This window comes from Sinohyriopsis cumingii, chromosome 5, assembly GCF_028554795.1.
Source record: "Sinohyriopsis cumingii isolate HCF-2022 chromosome 5, ASM2855479v2, whole genome shotgun sequence".
NCBI lineage: Eukaryota > Metazoa > Mollusca > Bivalvia > Unionida > Unionidae > Sinohyriopsis > Sinohyriopsis cumingii.
Genome location: NC_142965.1, coordinates 151,502,643 through 151,525,205, shown reverse-complemented (window position 1 = coordinate 151,525,205; position 22,563 = coordinate 151,502,643). Strand labels below are relative to the sequence as shown.

Sequence of the window (22,563 nt, the reverse complement as noted above, 5' to 3'; positions counted from 1 at the left end):
TAAGGATTCAGTTGTGGGCTCTATCACTGAAACATTCTCTTTAAACATGGGCTTGGCACAACATTACCTTGGAAACAGAAAACAATAACATGAAGGATCCAAGTCGAAATATATGTTCTTTATTCACGAATAAATAAAATAATTTTTAAGAAATATAAAAAACACAAATATGAAAAAAATGTTTTTTCTAGGAAAAAATATATTGCTAAACACACATTTAGGCGATTGCTTTGATTTTGTATATTCGAAAATATTTCCTCTCACCTTGATCCAAAAACATACATTTGCATATTTTCGGTTATTTATCCACTGGTTTTAATCACTATCCCACGGGATGGACAATGCGGGATAGATCAAAAGAGTTATCCTGCATATCGTACGAGAGAACTAATAGAAAATAATCCGCGGTGATTCAGTAGGAGACATGCCTGACTCACGACGGAAGAATGTTGTTTCGAATCCCACCATCGGATCAAGCCAAATTGCCTACCGTGTAGTGCCGTTTAGCAAAGCTCCTCAATCCAGATTTTAGCAACTAAATAACCCATCTGTTTAGCAGTGCAGTAAGACACCGAAATACCAATCCTTCCCGACTGATAATCACTTCCAATCCCCATCTCTCAATCCCAAAGATATGCATCGGTAGTATTTAAATGTAATACCACATTTTAAAACACCTCCATCGCTCTATGGTTTTACATTTCTGTCCTCAGTGGTATTCATCATAAGACTTTTATGGGGACACACACACTGTCACAAATGAACAAACAGAAGAACAAAGCGCACGGCGAAATCATGAAGAAAAAAGATACAACCTTAATGATTATAACAAGAAAAATCATATCTCTACCAAAACTAAGGATATAATAAAGTCCTGTTTATTGGATGTAACACGTTTCTAGTCATTTTTAAGTGTCAGAGAATGATTACAGTCACTAAATACTGATACATATAATTCTATACCTAAACTGTAATTAGGAACGAAACAATTTAATTTAGTTAAGTATTTTGTCATATAATATGGGTTCAAATAATCAATAAATATGTAATAAATATTTAAAAGATGTTAAAAATCACAAAAGATACGTCAGAAAAAGAAGGAAAACATCATTGGCCGATCATTGGAATAATTGCTAGACAATGAGATGGCGTTTACAAATAACACTAAAAATGTGGCTACGATTCATCTACAAATGAAACAGAATGCTTAAGGTCTTGCTTCTAATTAACACAAGGTTTTCCTCATTTACTGTCTTGCTTTTGTTTTAACATACTGGGCACACGTCATTTACTTCGCAGTAAGTATTCGTGTAGAATGGATTCTGACTAAACTGGTCACACTTTGCTCTCGTTTCAAACAATCTATTATCGTAGTAGCAGTCTGAAATGCAAGGAAAAAAGATGGGTGTTACTTCAAATGGTCTAAATAAAATAAACCTTGAAATTGATACGCTAATGATTTGAGTCCATGTTAAGGTACCATTGACTGCTGTCTAGATAAAGGTCGACATTATGTTAACGATTTAAACTCAAACGCAGTAAGTGTGCTGGAGATAAAATATTGAACTAATGAATTTACGACAGTTACTGAGTAATATATTGGTTCAAGTATATCACCTAGACTAATATCTTCAATGACAAAAATCTGAACAAACTCATCACGATGATGATTTAGCAATACAGCCCATTGCTAACCAAAAGGCTATGCCGGATAGGTTCAATTAAATATAACTTGTTGTGGGTTTCTTTTAAGACAATAGATATAGAGAAATATTTCACAAATTTAATTGAAACATTGCATTGTGTCGAGTACAAAGCTATGAATAACGATACGCAGAGCTTCGACTTCATGAACAAAATATGTTTCTGAATCTACTTTAAGATAAAGTATGCAAACTCTTGTATTCTTTTATTACAGATGTGAAAGTTGCAAAACTCATATATTCTTTTATTACAGTTGTGATGGTTGCAAAACTCATTTCCATTAAAAGTTCGCATTAAGTCGGTGTCGATGTATTTAAAACTACAACGATGTAAACTGTATTACTCCATAGAATCGTTCCTCAAATTTTATAATTCTTTACACTGACACGCTTGCTGCGCGTATTGGTACTGCAAACATTGCTGGAGTGGGCAAAGCATCAATTTGTGGTCTTATCGGACAGCATTCGGTCGTATCTGACAGTGTTCAGAAGTATCTGACAGCCTTCAGACAATAACATCTTAAAATAAAGGGTATATTAAGTTTTGTGGTTTGTGTTTTTATTTTGCTATTTCTTCATTTAAATCTGAGTTACGTAGCCTTGACAATTGGATGTCTCGCTCGGTAACAGACGCTAAAACCAAACTGTGATAGTAATTTTATTTCAATTTGCAATCAGCGGTATCACATGCCTGATTTCTCCAATATTTACAAACTAAGGTAAGGGTTTAATCACTTTCAATAAGCACAGACACCAACCGGATGACCATACGGAACAATCTGATTGCCGACCCAAAAGCTCATGGTTGTCTCGACAAATAAATCATTTTAAATAATTCACATTTAAGAAAACTATTTATTTAAAATTTCAAAATTTACCGCAAACGTTCACGCGCATTATATAACAGTATATGCACGTTTTCATCTGTCATTTCATGCAGAGAGTTCGTTTCGCTGATTCTGCATAAGGCGAACTTAAGCATTTTACTTCAGTGACATCAATAGTTGTTTGTACTTCTGGACATTATGTTGTTTGGTTCCAAGTTTTAAGTTCAAATGGCTAAGAACTGCCAGCTAAGGATTTTTATAATATTGCTAATTACATTTTAGCATTATATTCATTCGGGAGAATTATCTTTAAAAAAAAATTGTTTGTCGTAGAATTTGTGATGTATTTTGACAAAAGGTGTCACTTACCGTTTAAACATAAACAACTGACATTAAGGTTACTCAATGATAGTCTGAATCATGTTTATTCATTTGGGAAATTTTTTAAATAAGCTAATATTTAAAATCATTGTGTTATTGTTTGAATTTTTATCACATTCCAACACGGAAACTTTCCCCTACTGACAACGTTGGCACATTTAATGTGTTTAATGTTCTTAAGGTGTATAAAGAAACAGAGAGAGAGAGAGAGAGAGAGAGGGAGAAGAAGAATAAGAAGAAGTAGAAAAAGAAGAAGAAGAAAGAGAACACGAAAAATTAACTAAATATAGAAAATATATATTATCTAAGGGAATACACATTTTCTAAGTATAAAATGAAAGTAATTATATATGTGATATCGCCACTGTGGCGGTGCCGCTTTTAAATGGTTCTCACACTGATATATTTGACACTGATTCTATTATTAAACATTGAGTTGAAGCTCTGTAGGGTTACCTTAGCAACTCAACAATAACCTGACATGGCATGAAATTAGTCCATTATAATTTTTTTGCAGTATCGATATATAACAGCGTGCATACAATGCGCTTCTACATAAAATTATTCATAAAGGCAATACCTACGCTATTAAAATGTTATATGATTTCACCAAAGTGTTAATAATTTTATGTAACATCTGTCTGACTATCATCCAGCAAAACATGAATCAGTCAACACTCGTCATAAATAGACTATATCATCACCGAGGATACGTAGACTAAAGTATCATCCAACGCAAATAGACTAAATCATTCTTACATATTGTCTCACGTTTGTATGGTATTAAAAGACTACTGAAGCAAAGAAAGAAATGAAGGATGGTATTTTCATTTGATTAATATGCAACAACGTTTTCATGCTTCATATACGAACATGCGTGCACTTAAAGCAATTTCGGCTATACGTTATCTAGAAGGATAATTTATCATGTACATTTCTGATGATTAAATGTTTAGTGCTTTGCTTTGCTTTCTGACGCAAACATTTTCATCCTAAAACTTAATCAAAATGTTTTTACCTAATCCAAAGAAAAGGTAACTGTTTAAAAGAATATGATTCCAAATAATAATAAAATAATAACAAATAATAATAAAATAGAGAAGAAAGTCTTACCCCTGACGCTGAACACAGAGATTGCATGTTTTTGGACACAATCGTACTGCTTGATCTCTGTTATTATCACAGAAACCATATCTAGCCCAGGTTACACAGGTATCCTTCTCGTCTCTACAACCACCTAAAGATTATAAATAATTGACTCGTTTTTTTCACCTCCATGGAAACAATTTTTAAGAAATATCAAAATGACTTCAAAATAATAAAACAAGCATAGATTAGAAGACATTGATTTAATTGATTTAATAACGTATCAGCATGTTCAGTTTATAGTTCTCAAAAGAGATAATGCTTTATATAATACAAAATCTTAGCCATCGCCACCCATGCCATAATAGGTACAGATCCACATACACACCCATGCCCAGAAAAACACAGATACTCAAACAAAATCATGCCCAAATATACACAGCTACGCATATACACACACGGCCAAACACAATAATACACTTATACATTTGCAACAGTCACTCTTAGCCGTGCCACCTATGTCAAATACACACATATACGCACTCAGACCCATACCCAAATACTAAGATACACTTACACACTTGTAACAGTCACACTTAGCCGTAGCTACGCATGCCCAAAAAGACACAAAGGTACAAACGCACTCATGCCTAAACACGAAGACACATTAACACACTTGTAAATACAGAATGAACCGCTGCCACCCATGACGTGATAAATACAGATCCGCATGCACGACCATGCCAAACCACACAGATATACTTAAATACCCGAGCCCAAACACATTGATACACTTACACATCCAATCCATAACACACAGATACGTTTTCGCTCCCATTCCCAAACACACAGATACAAATGCATTGTTATGACAGTCATCATATCTTACCATTTGGATCGTCAGCAAGTGCTTCCTCATTCACTTTATTTATCACTAGTTTTTCATTCGTTGTCTTTACTATGGTATTAGCGAATCGTACATTGCTTGATGTCGACGGACCTTGATCAGAACAATTGCCACATGATTTAGCACAATTTATTGTCACATACTGATTCGTCTTGCAGTACCCTGCTTTTGCCCATGCGTCACACAACCTGTGATCGCTGTGCAGATCTTTACATTCACCTGTTGTGGAATCAAATTTAGAATACTTTAAGTAAGAAATACACGCACACAGAATAAAGTGGATGACTAGAAATTACATTAATCAATTACATTGTTCTCCTGGCATAGGAAAATGCAGTAAATTCAGTGACTAAGAAATCTAATTTAAATTCATATTCAATATTAGTATATATTAAAGACTTTCAAATGAATGAAATACATGTTTCTTTTGTTGTCGCTACGCAGCACACACACACACAATGTCAAGCGTGAGCATTGAGTCAACGACAAATAGTGGCTTGGTTAAGTATATAGCTGAAACAAAGTAATTTGCATATTCTTTTATTGAACTCTGTCCAAGGCGAAAAGATGTTGAATTTCTCCAGGATATACATGTACCTGTATAATAAAAGAAAACTCATCTCTGTGTTTATTTGAACAGATAATGCCAGTATATAATGGATGTCGGTTTTATCTACATACCAATCAAACTAACTACCTATATTGATATATCTCTATCTATCAATGCATCTCTTTATCTACTTCTGCCTATTTTGGATTTTGAAAATATTGAAACATAATATTCACCAATTGATTTTTGTGTTGTTAGTTTGGTGGTTGGACGGGGTGTTGTTGTCGTTTCTGTCCCGGAACATCTGTCACATGACCTTGCACAATTCTGAATCATCCATGTATTCGTATTACACTGTCCGGCCTTCGCCCAAATCTCACATAGTTTGTTGTCCTGATGCTTGTTTGTACAAACAGCTGTAAAGCAACACAAGAGAGTGACCATTACTGTTGATGATATTTGTCCCTAAGGACATTATTTTGATTCATATAAATGGGTCCCTCCTATTGCTGAAGTATTCATCCTCATTTTTGTCTTTTGCGCCATACTTAAATAAGTATCAAATAGGATATAAACGGTCTATATCAATCTAACGTCTTGATGCTTCCAACTTAGATAATTAATGACAAGTTTAGTCCATTTAATCAATGCAACAAATTTCAAATTACATTGAAGAATTATGAAATAAATCAGTTTCATATACGATTAGTTTCGTGTCTTCATATTTTTCTTAATGTCGATTGTCCCAAAAATCATATCTATTTTTGCAACATTTGCGAGGGAAATCACATATTTGTAAGAGACTTCCTCTGATTTGGAATGAATAGGAAACTCCAGAGGTAACTGTTCGGCAGTTTTGAAAAGGAAAATGTTTAACGTTTGCACGTTTCTAAACCACCTATCGAGCCAACAAGTAACGTTTGGGCGTATAAGAACCAGCTGTCGAACCAACAATTTACGTTTGGGCGTATCTGAAGCAGATGTCCAGTGACATTTTGTATAGTAGCAAATGTATTTCCATCAAAGTGAGAAACAGCAACAAGTAAACAGAAGGAAACAAACGTGTGCTCGTTGTGTATAATCTTTTAATTTGCTATAATAAAATTATTAATTATGACAATGTGCCTCCTTATGTGACTCATTTTATTCTCAAGGTCGAGTGGGACTTTACGATCTCGGATATGGAGATAGCGAGGAAGACTATATACTTGCCATGAATTTGATTCATTCAAACGTTTTCTCACTAAACTTACTTTGTGTACTGTTCCTGGTTGTTGATGGCAATGCTGTTGTAGATGCAGAACTTTTCGTTGTTGAAGTGTTAGTGGTATTGTTGTTACATTGCCCGCAGCTCTTCCTACAGTTCACCAGCATCCAACCAGGGTTTTTATCACATTCCCGACTTGCAGCCCAGATATCACATTCAAAGTCATCGTATAAATTGATGCAACCTATTTAAAGAATCTTGTATTTTCATTAAAAATTCGAGATGTTGGACAAACATGTGTGCATTTTGGTGGAATGTTAATCAAGTTTTAGTATGCAAGGTGCCAATATATGAAGATCCCACAATTAATGAAATCAACTCCACGAAGCAAACAAAGTGACCCTAACTTGGTCATAAATGAAATCTAGTATAACCACGATTGATTATAGCATGTTAAGATTTCAAAACAAGTTGGGGATAGACACTGACAGTGGAAGCCGAAGGATCCATTTGTAATAATAATAATAATGATAATAATAATAATAATAATAATAATAATAATAATAATAATAAATAATAAGTAAATAAAATATTAACGAGATTAATTAAATAGTATGAAATTATAATACTAATGACAAATAAAATCACAAAATTATTATAATATAATGACTATAAATAATTTAAAATTAAATTTAGATTTTAATTTTAAATTTTTATGATTTAATCAATAGTAAATTAAAATTAAAATAAATATACAATAAGTATGACATAGTAAACAATTATATAATTAAAATTTAATAAAATTAAATTAAAAAAATTTAAATGATAATAATAATAATAATAATGTCGAAGATGAGGGGTTTCTTAAGCTAAGGACAAGAAAGACTTGTCGTTAAAGACTAATTTCCAAAACCGAGCATTGACGTTATTAACGGTTAGCATCGCATGTTACAAAGAAGTTGCTATTTTCAAATAGGTGGAAATTTATTAGTAGTAAAAGTCAATCAATAAACGTTGTGTTGTGGAAGTCGTATTTTACTATCAAGGTAAAAGTGCTTAATTAATGACCTTCCCATTCGTTTTCTTCTTACACAGCAGATCTCAAAATTTAATAACATATGTCTTGGTAAACTGATACTATTCTATTCGTATATAGACATTTCGGTTACAACACACAATAAAATTTAGCACATGTATTTTCACTCAAGACACGTGGTTTTATTTTATTGAGTGCAGTGACTGCCAATTATGAACAAAAGCTACGAGGAACATGAAGTTTTTGACTGCAATGAAACTTGAAGTTCTCGAAATCAAATGAGTACATCTTTTCTATCCAGGTTGTTGTTGTTGATGTTATAAGGTTTAACGCCATTTTTCATCACAAGATAGGCTATACATGTCGGTCTCTATAAATGTTGGAGGATGTGGGATAAAATCCCAAGAAAGAACCACCGACCAACGAGAAGATACTGACAGTCTTTCTCACGTACCCTCATTGGCCGAGCCCGAGACTCGAACTTACGCAGATGTGCGATGGTACTATCAAGATACCTACTTGAAAGAAGTTGCTGAAGACGAAAACCTTTAACGCTTGGGTAATATTTGCATACTCGTCAGCTTCTGAATAATTGTCTTTCATGTATTCGTCTGCACCAGGACTGTTATACGGATCTTAAACGCAGAAAACTACAATCTAATCAGTAATGGGCGGATAAAGGATTATTCCAAAAGGGCTTCTAGTGACTGGTCAAATGGTCTGGGTTTTTGAAACTATAAGTATACTAGTTTAACTGGAAAATCAAAACCGGGGGATGGGGGTAAGTTAGAACCAGTCGATATGTAAAAATATAGTGCCAGCACAATGGCATCAAGCCCGATTATGCATTCTAGTAATTTCCTACCGGACAAAGAACATTTTCCACAAGCTCTTTGGCAATTTGGTACCATCCACGTTGGATTCTTGTCACATTCCCCTGCCCGAGCCCAGCTCTGACACTGAAATGCGTCGTGCTTGTCTGTACAGTTTCCTGAAAAGCGGAAGGTTTATTTAAAACCGGTGTAATATGTTATGCAACACTCAGAAAATAGGCCACATTTTGTATATCTTATATTTTTCTTATTAAGTTGTATAACAGTAATACAAAATATGCTTACTTCTTCATGATGCATGTTTTTGTTTTAATCTTCTTCTTGTGTCTTTACTAAAATTTATTTTAACCACAACTCTGGTGGAAAAGAGATCAAGAGAAGCGATATTTTCTTACAATAATGGAGGCATTATTTTAAAATCTCCATATTATAATGTATTTTTTATTATTGTTAGAAAAATTAGCTTTGACACTTCTCTCGTCTTTCCATTCCTGATAGTATCATTCTTTCACACTTCTTCACACTTCTTTTTTAAAGGTAACTGATGGAAACTTTTCCCGGAAGTCGGAGGAATGTATGTATGTATGTATGTATGTATGTATGTATGTATGTATGTATGTATGTATGTATGTATGTACAACGGCATATTGATACGATAATGACTCTAGAGTGCCAATAAAAAATAGCGTTCTAAATATAGAGCCAGGAAATAGGCGGTATAGTGTCATTGTTCAGCTTTTGGAAAAATGAATATTTGTACTTTTGTCAGTAGTTTCTCGAAATAGTTATTTCATTCCAACTTAAATATTCGTTTCCGATAGCTAGCACTCATATAATGTTCACTTTAAAATGATATAAGGTTGTCTTTTAACACGTCTGATCCAACATGAACATTATTCACTATAAATATGATAAAAGTTTATGCATTACAGTGTTAAATCAATCACATTAAACAAGATTACTTCCTGAAAACAGTATCATATCAAATTATCCATCGTGACGTAAGTTTAAAAAGATGACTTCGAAACATTTCACTGCACATTATTGTTTCTACAATGTATTAATTATAATTCAAACAGAATGATATTATTTTTTCGTAATTAACACACCAATATCAGGAGCGGCAGTTGTTGCTGGCTCTTGTGTGGGTATTGGTTTGTCACATGCACGGCACGACTTTTGACAATTTGGAATCATCCACAGAGGATTAGTCTCGCATTCACCTTCGACAGCCCAACGGTCACACTCGATGGAATTATTGTATTTGTTTTGGCAACCAGCTGGAAAAGTAATTTCAAAATCAGTTACCCTGTCACAATGGCAAACAACACAGACTTCAGCCTATTTACCAAAAGACCAACCAATCGACAAAGTGAAACATGTTCATTATCGGAAAAGTGGCAAAACGCAAGCTTGTTCCAGGGAGTGAAATCATTGGTTTGCTTAGACCTTATCCTCACTCGTGTACTAAATTATAAAGTAATTACTTCCTGAAGATTTTAAATATAGTTTTTAAAAATCAGAAATAAATACTTAATACTTATTGTATTCATGACTCGAATTTCTTTAAAGGAAAATAATAACTTTACACAATGGTGAAAGTGTTTATATGTTAATATTATACACACTATGTGTGTAGCATAACCAATTAGGGACCATGACAATTTGTGTAGCATAACCAATTCGGAAAAATTAAACTATATGTGTAGCATAACCAATTAGGGACAATGAAAGTCAGAAGGTTATTTCTGAGATTTGAAGCAACGTTTAAAATAATAAATTGAAGAATAAATTCCCTCCTAATTATGTAATCATTATTGTCCTCTGTATGGGTCCAAACGCTGATAATTGTCCTCAGCACGGTGTTTGTATATTAAAGGAACAAAAAGGAATTCTGTTTCTTCAAATTACGATTACGTCTTTTTTTCTACAATATTAAGCTGATTTTGTCTTTGAAATAGAAAAGCCCTATTTGCTAGAACATAGACGTTGATAGCGGGGAAATTGTATATAATTGCTAGTAAACATATGTTCTGTAATATGGATTTATAAGTTACCTCAATTGAAGAAATGTTCTCACGCCCTTTAGATGCAGTCATACAGACACTTTCACAGGGTAAATAGTTTGAAACACTACTGTGTACCTGGCCACATCAAAGTAAGTAACAACAAATACAACACATGATGATGTAAAACAAAGAAATGTCATACTAGATGTATAAAATGACCCTAGCTATAATTGCCCTTGCTCATTGTGAGAGTATCATTGGGAGACTTACTTCCATTGTTACTGTTTGCACACGTCCCACAGCAGTAGTTATTCATCCATTCTGTATTGGTCAGGCAATCACCATGCGTTGCCCACTTCAGACATTTGTCACTGGGATACATTTTACCACATGTCCCTATAAAAGTATTTAAGTTTGTACTCGAAGCATGTAATCATTTTACTAACAATGGTTAATATTACTTTTCAACAAAAATTGTAAACATTGTTATTTAACAGTTTATTTCCGAAGAAAAGATAAGACCGGTTTTACACACTAACTGCTAAACTGATATTTTAGAAATAATTACAATAAATAAAACACAGCAAATATGAATGCAAACTTCATATTGAAAAATTACATTCTGTTCTTTCATGCTAAAAATCATAAAATCGAATACTTTTATATAGCTTCGAGTAATACGATTTGTATCACGTGTGAGATGTGATGTCACCATCAATCTGCGTTATGATTTATATACTATGAAATGCATTCAAGCTTTTTTAGCAGCAGGATGACGAATGTTTATAAAGATAGATACCTTCAGAACGTCTTTACCTGGCTTTCTCTTGAGAACACAAGGACCGCAGGCCCTGGCACATGATTTCGTCATGAAGGAGGGATTAGACTCACATTGGCCGTGTTGCGCCCACACAAAGCATTTCCAGCTATCGCCATACGTGTTTACACCACATGCACCTATAATACAGAACATAAGTCTAAAAATAACAGGTAAACACGCATTCAATTGAAGCCACGTTATGATAAAGAAGTTAATATGGTTGTATGGGTAAATTTTCTCATAGTTGTGTTTCGTGATAATGCACATTGTTGCGTAGTTGATTGCGAATATTTTGACAAAGATACTAACATTCTATGGTGCAAAGTAGCGCCAGCCCATGTTAATCCATTCAAAAGTGCAAAGTAGTGTCTATCCATCTTAATCCACTCTAAAGTGCAAAGTAGTGTCTATCCAAATTACACCATTCTAAAGCGCAAAGTAGTGTATATCCATCTTACACCATTGCAAAGTACAAAGTAGTATCGGCCAGTCTTAAAACATTCTGCAGTGCAAAGAATTACCTGTGCATATTACAACATTCTACAGTGCAAAATAGTACCTGTCCATCTTGCAATGTTCCACTGCGCGAAGTAGTGCCTACCCATGATATAACATTTCACAGTGCAAAGTAGTTCTTGATCTATCGTTTAGATATTCATCGAGGAAAGGGAAGATTTAGTTTCATCTTACCGTATAAATAATACATATACTCTTAAGTGGAAACTACGAATTTCGGACTTTGCCCTTCTGACTATTGTATCCTAAAGGGACAGTATTGCCTTTAAATGGTCAGCAATAAAAGCAACCTAAACTGCCTTGCACCTCTGACGTCGGTTTCTGCAATTTTTATTCATTCTGTCACTAAACAATAATTCCCAATACAATTCCTATGATGTCAGTTTTCCCATTTTCTCTTTATTCCGTTATTTTGTCAGTAAATATTAACCCCCTAGAACTTGCCACATATTAAGTAGCTTTTCTGTTTCCTTCATTTTCTCAATAAACTACATACATGTGCCTTTCTAATCAAGGTATACATTTATGTATTGCAACGTCATTAATGGTAACGGATTTTAAAATGTTGTGAGCATTGAGCTTCAAAGAAAATGGATATTTGTACAACATTATGGGTTTGCGCAATCATGTCATATCGATCTCCTACAATGGTAATTATATACTCAAGTAATGGAGTGGCTATCTCCTAGTAAGGGTAATTATATACTAAAGTATTAAAGTGGCTATCTCGTAGCACGGGTAATTATATACTAAAGTAATGGAGTGGCTATCTCCTAGCAAGGGTAATTATCTACTAAAGTAATGGAGTGGTTATCTCCTTGCAAGGGAAATTATATACTAAAGTAATGGAGTGGCTATCTCCTAGTAAGGGTAATTATATACTAAAGTAATGGAATGACCATCTCCTAGTAAGGGTCATTCATACTACAGTATTGGAATAAGTACCGTGTCTCTCAACGTCCATAGGATAATAGGTGAATGACTATTTCGACATCAGTACTGTTGGTACAAGCTGAAGACTATGAACGTAGATTATTCAGTAGGATGGTATTAAATAAGGTCTAATAAATTTTCATCAACATATACCCTGCACGGCCGATTTATGGCTGATTTGTAAGTCACTAAAGATTTCAAATAGCATGTATACATTCCGTTGACTTTATCAGTTGCTTTCAAAAGGAATGTTACTTTTATTATTTCAATAGTTTAATATTTTCCATAGTCTTTTGTGTAGGAGATCGGGGAAGTCACAATTACGTCACTTTATTCTTCTGATTCCTTCAAAACCTTTGTTGATATTTCTGTATCGTGGATTCATCTTCGTATTGTCCTCTCTCTCTCTCTCTCTCTCTCTCTCTCTCTCTCTCTATATATATATATATATATATATATATATATATATATATATATATATATATATATATATATATATATATATATATATATATATATATATCTGAGTGTGCGCGTGTGTCTTTTCTTCACCATACTGCTTCCAGAAAAGTGGAATCTTTATATAAAGGTATGTGGGATGAATGTATACATGGAGAGATGGATAGGGTTTAACGACACAGCAGTACGATCCTGGATATTTAGTGCGGAATGCGTTTACATATCCAAAAAGGATATACATAGACAGACAAATAAGATAAAATTCTTAAAGACTATGTAGTATTTTGTATACATATTTCATTTGAAACGTTTCATACCTTCTAGTTGAGGACATCATTACGGGAGACAACCCATCTCAAAAATTTTCCCACTATTAACGACATGGAAGACGAGTGCAACGGGCATATTTCACACCCTCTAGTATGGAGGGGGATACATCTTACGATATGGAAGACGAGTGCAACAGGCACAAACTACACCCTCTAGTATGCAAGGGGATACATTCTAACGAAATAGTAGCAGGATGCAAATGCCATAATCTACTTCAGCCCCTAATACTCGGGGTGGTGGTACATTTTTACAATATAGAAGAAAGGTGCAAGTGACGTAATCTACTTCAGCCCCTAATAGTCAGGGAGATACACTGAGGTTTTTAAAACTCTTAAGCATGTTGAACAAAAGAATAAGAACTCAGTAATCTGATAATGGGACTTCTATGTTTTCCTTCTTGTGTTGGAAACCCATCTTATTTACCAATTCTCTTCAAACAGTATGTTCAGTTCTTTGTATTTAAAGTCATTCCGTATCATATATATATATATGTATTACTTATTATTTACTACCTGAAGGTTGTATTTCTCCCCCGATCTGACAATCCTGAGAGCCATCTTTGCAAACACATCGGCAGTTTTCATCAACGTAGCCACCCGAACACTGAATGCTTGGATCACACTTTGCTGGAAAAAAGAGGTAATAAAATTGCTTTTAATTACTTGCACTTACTTATATTCACGTATTTTGAACTTCGAATGCTAGTACCACGTCACATAAAATATAGGGACAAGTTTATGGATTAAAGAAATATCATTTTTAAATGTATTTTGTTTTCATTTTACAAACCTATTTTGTATTCAATCTGTTTCAAGCATCTTACTTACAACCTGGACGGTATACCGTTACATTTTACATGTTTGAAATAAAGTCGTTCATTTTTTAAGTAAAACGTATGCCAATATTTAATGTGATCATTGTATTTTAAATCAAAAGTCATCAGTTGAGTAAAGCTGAAGTTAGTCAATCGCATTATATTCCTAATTCTATAATCAGAAAAATTCAGTACTTACCGGGGCATTTGTACATTTTGTTTACGATTTCTACATCTGTGAATGACAGTTCTTTCATGTCCACTTTTCCTATGCTAGCCTCTTTCTCTGGGTACTTGACACGTATTGTTTTCAAGACTCCATCCTTGGAGAATGCCTGAATGGATGATATAATGAAAATACATTATACTCGTCCGTGATCTGATACAGACAAAGGGAGTATGTCCCGTATTAGAATCAGTCTCACATGAACCCGGTATTGATAAATAGAGAAAAAAAAAAGAAAGGAAAAGGATATGTCGATCATCTGTCCGCCATTTTACTTCCATTCTTTATACATCAATAAATTATGTTGGCCCCATATGTCTAGTATCGTATTTCTGTCAAGATCACGTCATCCGTGATGTTATCTTGGTCTGAAGAACTTTGGCTGACAAATGACGAGTATGTTCCGAGTGAGATCACCGACAAAAGAGGTACCCATGAAACAGGCAGACGGTTACACTAGAGATCAGAGACAATGCTGTAACATGTGTATCTGTATGAAACGTTTACACACACACACACACACACACACACACACACACACACACACACACCAGCCAACATAGTATAATCATAGTAAGACGTAAATTAGAGTTCATATATTAATCATAGAACACTAGACCAGACCAAACGAAGTCTTGAACAAATCTGGTTACCTTCTTTAAATATTCCAATGTATTTACCAAGCTCCTCGATATGCTACCATATCTCCTTTCTTTAAACCTGTAGTGTGTGTGTGTGTGTGTGTGTGTGTATGAATGCGTTTGTGTTTGTATGCTTGTTCGTGTACCTATTTCCACACATATATACATTATACAGAGAATACAAGATCAGCGATAGTTGGTTGAGAATATTATGAAAATAACCACTTACGGTGACACCGTAATGCATTACAGAAGAGTATTCGTAAGGGACATTCATCTGGTCAACGGCCTGTGATGTGTACTTGGTGAACTGGTCCAACAGACCGGGCTGCACGTTGTCCGTAAGGATCTCAACATAATCGTCCCTGTTCGGCAGCTGGTGTTCGTGCACAAGACCAATCGCATGCCCAATCTCGTGTAAGTACAATCTTGTCTGTATATTAAAGATATATACTAAATATTATCACCAGGCTCTCTTTCTTTAACCTAATAATCATTCTCCGATCTGCATAGACTTACAATTCGTTTCATAACGATTTTTAGACGTTACGTTAGAATTAATTTCAAGCAGTTTTGTATAATAATCGACTCCTGCATTCCTCACCTTTCATGCATGTATATGTTGATATTGAAAATACAGGATAGTATATCAGATATAGCAAAATCAAGGCTGCCATTTTGGAAATATTTAGATCAATACAAATTTATCTCTCATGATATTTTAACTTGAGGCCACTTGAAGGGCTCATGGTCCTATATTGATAAATCTGCTGTGTAAGCTATCTGGACATCCGACTTGTCAGATTGGGACCATCCTGCAGCAGCAAACAGGTTAACATGAACAAAGTATTGCTGTCCGGTGTGTGTGAGTTTATATGTGTGTTAAAAACCTAATAACTGGTACTTACATGTCTACACCCGCGTGAGGATAAGGAAACCACCTGCTGTCCACCCACCATTCCCAACCTTGAGTAGCAGCTGGAAAGAATAGGAAACGAGTATTAAGTAGCTGAATTTTCCTGGAAGGCAGAAATATAATGGATATTGCAAACACCCAAAAATGTACTTTTCATTGTGTTACGTGTTTAGGCTCTTGCAAAACGTAACTAGAAGAAACAAAAGCGAAGAAAACAAGCTTTGTAAAATTTAACAAATAATTTAGTTCCTTAGAAAATCAAGGTACAAATGAGAAAACGAACATACATTTCTACGAATCAAATCCAAAAATAATCCAAGGATTAAAAATAGAAGTCATTGTAATAAATAGTCCTAAATGAAACTGAGTTCGAGTCCCGATGAAATCCAAAATGGAAGGCGACGACGTATGCTGTGGCCAGCGTCGCACGGAAGTGTTAACATTTCTTTGTTGAATTACTGAAAATAATATTCCAGTTTGAATTATGTATAAACTTTGATAACTGTCTTTGTCCAAGAAATAATTTCGAACACAAGTATTTCAAGGGAAAAATAGTCTCTTGGAATCCAAATAATGTGATTAAAAATAAAATAATTAGCCTTTTATATATATATATATATATATATATATATATATATAGAGAGAGAGAGAGAGAGAGAGAGAGAGAGAGAGACAGAGAGAGAATACAATACACAATCGAGTGATTAATTAGAACTTTCTGAACTGTCTAGGACCAGTCTAGATCATATGTTTTCAAAAGAGGAAGTAAAAGATTAAGTAATATCTGAATTTAAAAATCTCTACGAATATTAATATATGCCTGTAATCCAATCGAATGAGTTTAATAGAAAATGCTCAAATATTCTTTCTGATTATACAGCTATTCCGAGTTGCCAGGTTCAAAAACTGGAGAGATTTCATTGTATTTTCATCGTCATTGTCTTACCCTTCAGAGTTATGGAAAACGATAACATTGATGTCAGAAGACGCGGCCTCCTTAAATCGTAGACACGTGTAACGCTCCCATTCCGTCATAGCCTGCCGAACCATGTACTGATCTCTCTGATCTATACAAAATACAATGTGTACCGTATACAAATGTATAAGTGTCCCTTTGCTATTGAAATGGCATGTAGAGAATATTGTATGGGTGTTAAATATATATCAAACATTATGACAGCAGTATAATCACTTTCAGTTAGTGGCAAAATTTGTTGCACAACAAGTGTGATATTTTTTTTATATACAATGAGCATGGATGTGAAATTCTATTCTTGATATAGCATTGACGATACTTTAATTTCTATCAGATATTGTTATGCAACGTTTGCATGTGCTATTTCTAAACATAAACGGAAACTATGCAATTTCGTCTTATATCCACTATAACGTGGACTTCAGTTGCCCTTTTACTGATGTTTGGGCTTGAGATGTCTTATATCTGTTCCTAAAGTTGTCCGATTTCCGTTACTGTATGTGCCTCAAAGGTCTTATTTCCCTTATTATCTATCCATCTATTGTTTATTTCCGTTAGTCTTCGTTGTCTTAAATCCGCTACTCTGTGTTGTCTAAGTGTATTATTACCATTACTCTCTTATCGTAATTTGACTAATTTCCGTCAATGTGTGGGTCTGAGTAGATTTTTTTTCTCCCTTCAGTGGTTTTTTTTTCGGGGATGGGTGGGTGATCCTCTATTGATTGTGTAGGAACCGGTGACAATTGGTACAAACATTAACGGAAATTAGACAACTTGTGCTAACACGCTTCGATAGTGTTTTTGCGTCATAAAGCACCCATCCCTAATCGAAAGAACACATACATTGGTATATGTAAAAAACAATTCGTACGAAATTGTTTGACACTTATTATTCCCCAACAACCATTTTGTCGAACAGAGAGGATTAAAAATATTATAGCTAATTAGGAAACCTTTCAAGGCATATACCATTTCCCTGATTAGATCTATAACGCATGGTTCTTCTTCACATCAGTGTTAACTTACTGAAATGTCCAGGGTAGAAACGATATGGAATTTCTCCGTTTGTCCAACGATAGATTGGATCGCGAATCGCTTTACGCTTACTTCGAATCAGTGTACTGCTGCAAGAAATTATATATATATATATATATATATATATATATATATATATATATATATATATATATATATATATATATATATATATATATATTGATATATTGATGTACATCCTAGATACATCTACTTCAATTTATGTCGCCGTACTTTACAGAAAATGTACAATATATTCAATACAAATCTGGTTTGATCTCTATTCATTATTTTCTTTTGCCATCTTTTTCAAGTAAGTCTGAAAGAGAATTCAACAAAACGAAGAAGATGTAGCAGATGAAAATGATGAGGAAGAAAGATGGTAGCGAGGATATGGAGGAAAACATTGTTAATTCCGTTTCTAGTCAGAGAATTGGCTTTTACTAACACGACATTGGAAAATTTAGACTTCCCCCGACATTTAACATACCTATTCGATTGATCATAAAGATTGTAGTATTGTTGTTTGGACAATAACATGTCCAGTTCCATAAGGATGCCACCATTTATAGCTTTTAAACTGAGGGCACCTAAAAAAATAAATTCAAACATGCAAATTTAATTGTTAAATTCCATACCGTTATATTCTCTCTCTCTCTCTCTCTCTCTCTCTCTCTCTCTCTCTCTCTCTCTGATACAATATAAATCTTTAAGAAAATTACTGGAAAATTTTCTTGCTAAAGACCAGTAATTCCCATTCTATCTTGAAAGCTAAGATATTCACCACACAAAATTTGGATATAATATAAATGATAATGTCGATTTTTATTCAAGAAATAAAAAGTAAACAATAGCCAATAAGACCACCCAAGTTTTGAGAAACTCAGATTATTTAGTTTAGATTCGAAGCCTTTATTGAATTGAAAAACATTTTACTGTTTGTGAGGTTCTTAATATGTCTACAGTTCGTGAAGTTCATACTAGAGTATATCTACAGCTTATGTGTTCTTGATTCGCCATTTCTACAGTTTATGAATTTCTTAATACGGGGTTTCTATAGACTGTATTGTTCTTAATACGCCATTTCTACAGTTTATTTGGTTCTTAATACACCATTTATACAGTTTGTTTGGTTCTTAATACGCCATTTCTACAGTGTGTGAGGTTCCTTATACGGCATTTGAACAGGTTGTGAAGTTAATAATACAATATTTATACCATCTTAATACGCAATTTCTACAGCTTGAGAGGTTCCTAATACACCATTTGTACAGCATGTGAGACTCCTAATAGGCCATTTATACAGCATGTGAGTCTCCTAATACACCATTTATACAGCATGTGAGGTTTCTAATATACAATTTTGCATAAATCGTATGAGTTTCACCAGTATAAAAATCCTATGTAAGTCCTGACTTTGCATCAAATGATTATCAATCCAGCCATCATGTAGCTATAAACAAACTTTCTATTAAAATTGTTGTTTGATGGAACTGATTCCTCATATTTCACCGTTTTGGTTCGTAATCTATAAATCATTAATTTTCCATTATTGTCAGGGTGATTGGATGTGGCATAATTTAAGATATTCAAAATGTCATCAAACGCGGATTGGAATAGCTGTTGAAAAACATAGATTATTTAGTTTTTGAATCAAAACCTTTTATTAAATTGGATAACATTACACTGTTTGTATGGTTCTTAACAAGGCATTTCAACAGCTTCAGATATTCCTAATACGCCATATCTACAGCCTGTGAGGTTTCTAATACACAATTTCACACAAATCGTATGAGTTTCATCAGTATAAATATCATATGTTATTTAAGTCTTGACTTTGCATCAAATGATCGTCAATACAGCCAGTCATGTAGCTATGTACAAAATGTATATTAAATTTCTTATCTACATAGCATAGCTTTTGTATATTTTCTGTTCAATGTTTATAACACTTTTCAAATGCATTTTCATGAAGTAAAACTTTGTTCGAAATTATTGTGTGTAAACTTGCGTAAAACTGGACACTGTTTCTATATTTTTTGTTTTTTGTTGTTTTCTTGTTGTTGTTGTTGTGCCTGATACTTACAGGAAAGTTATCGGGCTGTGATATTTCGGAGACACCTAATGTTGTAATAGATATAAAGGAAATATACACCATTTGACCGGATTGTAATTACACTTTCATCTGAGTTATACCACATTTAACCTACTGTACGATTGATTGTGATACAATTAAGTAAGTATAAAATTAGAATGTATATGTTTGTTACCCACCTTGGAGGCCTCCCATAGCTTCCATAATGAGCTGATCCATGGTTTTGTTAGTCGGAGATTCTCGTCCAAACATGTTTGGAGGGGTAATGTTGTCCTTCTGTAATTCCTCTGGTATTTTCTGTCCATTGCACCAATGCCATATAACAACCTAATAAGATATCAACTATCAACACTTATGACATAGAACAATCTAATAAGATATTAACAGTAAACACCAATTCATACAACAAACTAAAAAGATTTCAACAATCAACTCCAATGCCATATAACATAGGAATACAATATCAACAATCAATACCAATGTCATTTGACAACGTAATAAGAAATGAATACTACTCTAGACATAATTGCAAAACAATCATCAAGCAGGAAATATATCTGATAATGAATAAGTTATAATCTTTACATAGTTCTTGCATTCGCAGTACAAGAATAAAGAATCAAAGTTTATTTTTATTTTTAATGTCTCCATGACTAATAATAAGATGACTGAAATTAGATGTAGTCAAATGTAGTCTCACGTCAAATTTATTGACAAGAGACTTCACGTACACCGGATTGACAAAGTACCAGATAAATACTGTGGAATGATCTATTAACTCTGTGATGAGTTATTCTATTAGATTGTCAAAGTACAAGCAATTACCATGAAATTTATCTAACAACTAATGATTTTTCAATTAGATTGTTAAAGTTCAATTTGTAATATAATCATGACACATTAAAGCATGGCACAATACTTACACAGAAAAACAAAAATCCAGCAACACGTAAGTGCATGGCTGTTCGTCCTCTTCCAAGGTATAGATTGGTTCTCTTCTTCTCTTCTGTAATGTAATTTGTTTTTGTTTTGTTATGTGTCTCTTTGTTTATACACCAGTCCTCCTGTAACACTTGACAATTAGTGGTTTCGGCAGTTATCTCTTTTCCTTCTCTATTTAAAGTTCTGCAGCGATTTCGATTCTTGGTTCATTATTCCGTCTGTGCTATATCTCTGGCTTTATATACACAGAGAAACAGGATAGGTAACCACAGAAGCAATCCCGGTCCTATGACGTAATTGGATGCTACTGTTCTTTCTGATTCATGAGGATCCGCTTGGTGAACACTTACTTGAATCCGGATAGTAATTCTGTTTGCAATCATGCAAAATATAATTAAACCTTTTTAAACGATATCTTACATAATGTCATGCCACAGATCTATAGAAACGACGTATTGTGTTACAGTTAGGAAACTATCTCCGTTTTTCCCAGTTAGCCACATTTTGGGGGCCGTCATATAAGGGTGTATGAGGAACAAAATACCCAAGTCAATGCGTGTGTATGTATGTATGTATGTATGTATGTATGTATGTATGTATGTATGTATGTATGTATATATGTATGTATGTATGTATGGATGGATGGATGGATGCATGCATGCATGCATAAATGGATGGATGGATGGATGGATGGACGGACGGATTCATGCATGCATGCATGCATTCATGTATGTATGTATGACAAGTTAACAAACTCATTCTTGACGTGGGAAGCAGCAGCAGAGGGGGCGAATCGGACATTTTGTCCAATCGTTATTTTGCTTAATTATTACTTTCTGCAACTCAACGATCTAGTGTCGTCAGCGCCTGGTAAAAAAAAAACGACGACGTCGTTGGGGGATCGTCGCGTCGTCATTTGGTTTAATTAACACCTTCTGCGCGCCGATCCCCAGTGTCGTCAGCGTCCGGTAAGCACATCGACGACCGCGTCGATGTCATCGCCCCCTCTGCTGCTAAGTGGTTATTTACAATGAAAATTATTTACAACTAACCGAATATTTGGTCAAGTCCGATACGATATCGTGTCCGAGGATCATGTAAATTTATCGTTACGAATCCATGTGGGGTCGACTGAGCATGACTAAAAAAGTTTCGAAAAACATTAAAGTCCATGTCACCGCCGCACCATGTCTGCCAAATATTTCGTAGCGTGTGTGTATCAACGCCGTTGAACACAGCAAGAATATTACAGTTGTCTCTAATTACTTTTGGAATCTGAGTGTATCGTTGAGTGACATATATCACGTCGGTGTTTTTATGC

At 34.2% G+C, this 22,563-nt stretch overlaps 1 protein-coding gene across 1 annotated transcript; it reads right to left on the bottom strand.

The window, feature by feature from the left end:
- Window positions 1-97: 97 nt before the first annotated feature.
- LOC149800468 (uncharacterized) lies at window positions 98-21,459 on the bottom strand. Its single transcript, XM_089960092.1, has 18 exons — window positions 21,224-21,459; window positions 20,480-20,627; window positions 18,696-18,795; window positions 18,197-18,294; window positions 17,141-17,261; window positions 16,187-16,256; window positions 15,508-15,711; window positions 14,611-14,746; window positions 14,110-14,223; window positions 11,356-11,496; window positions 10,810-10,935; window positions 9,640-9,810; window positions 8,563-8,688; window positions 6,708-6,905; window positions 5,691-5,870; window positions 4,887-5,123; window positions 4,025-4,148; window positions 98-1,381 (listed from the first exon to the last, which is right to left on the bottom strand). The coding sequence occupies exons 1-18, from the start codon at window positions 21,257-21,259 to the stop codon at window positions 1,366-1,368; spliced, it is 2,346 nt and encodes a 781-aa protein (XP_089816218.1). The 5' UTR covers window positions 21,260-21,459; the 3' UTR covers window positions 98-1,365.
- Between the last annotated feature and the right edge of the window lie 1,104 nt (window positions 21,460-22,563).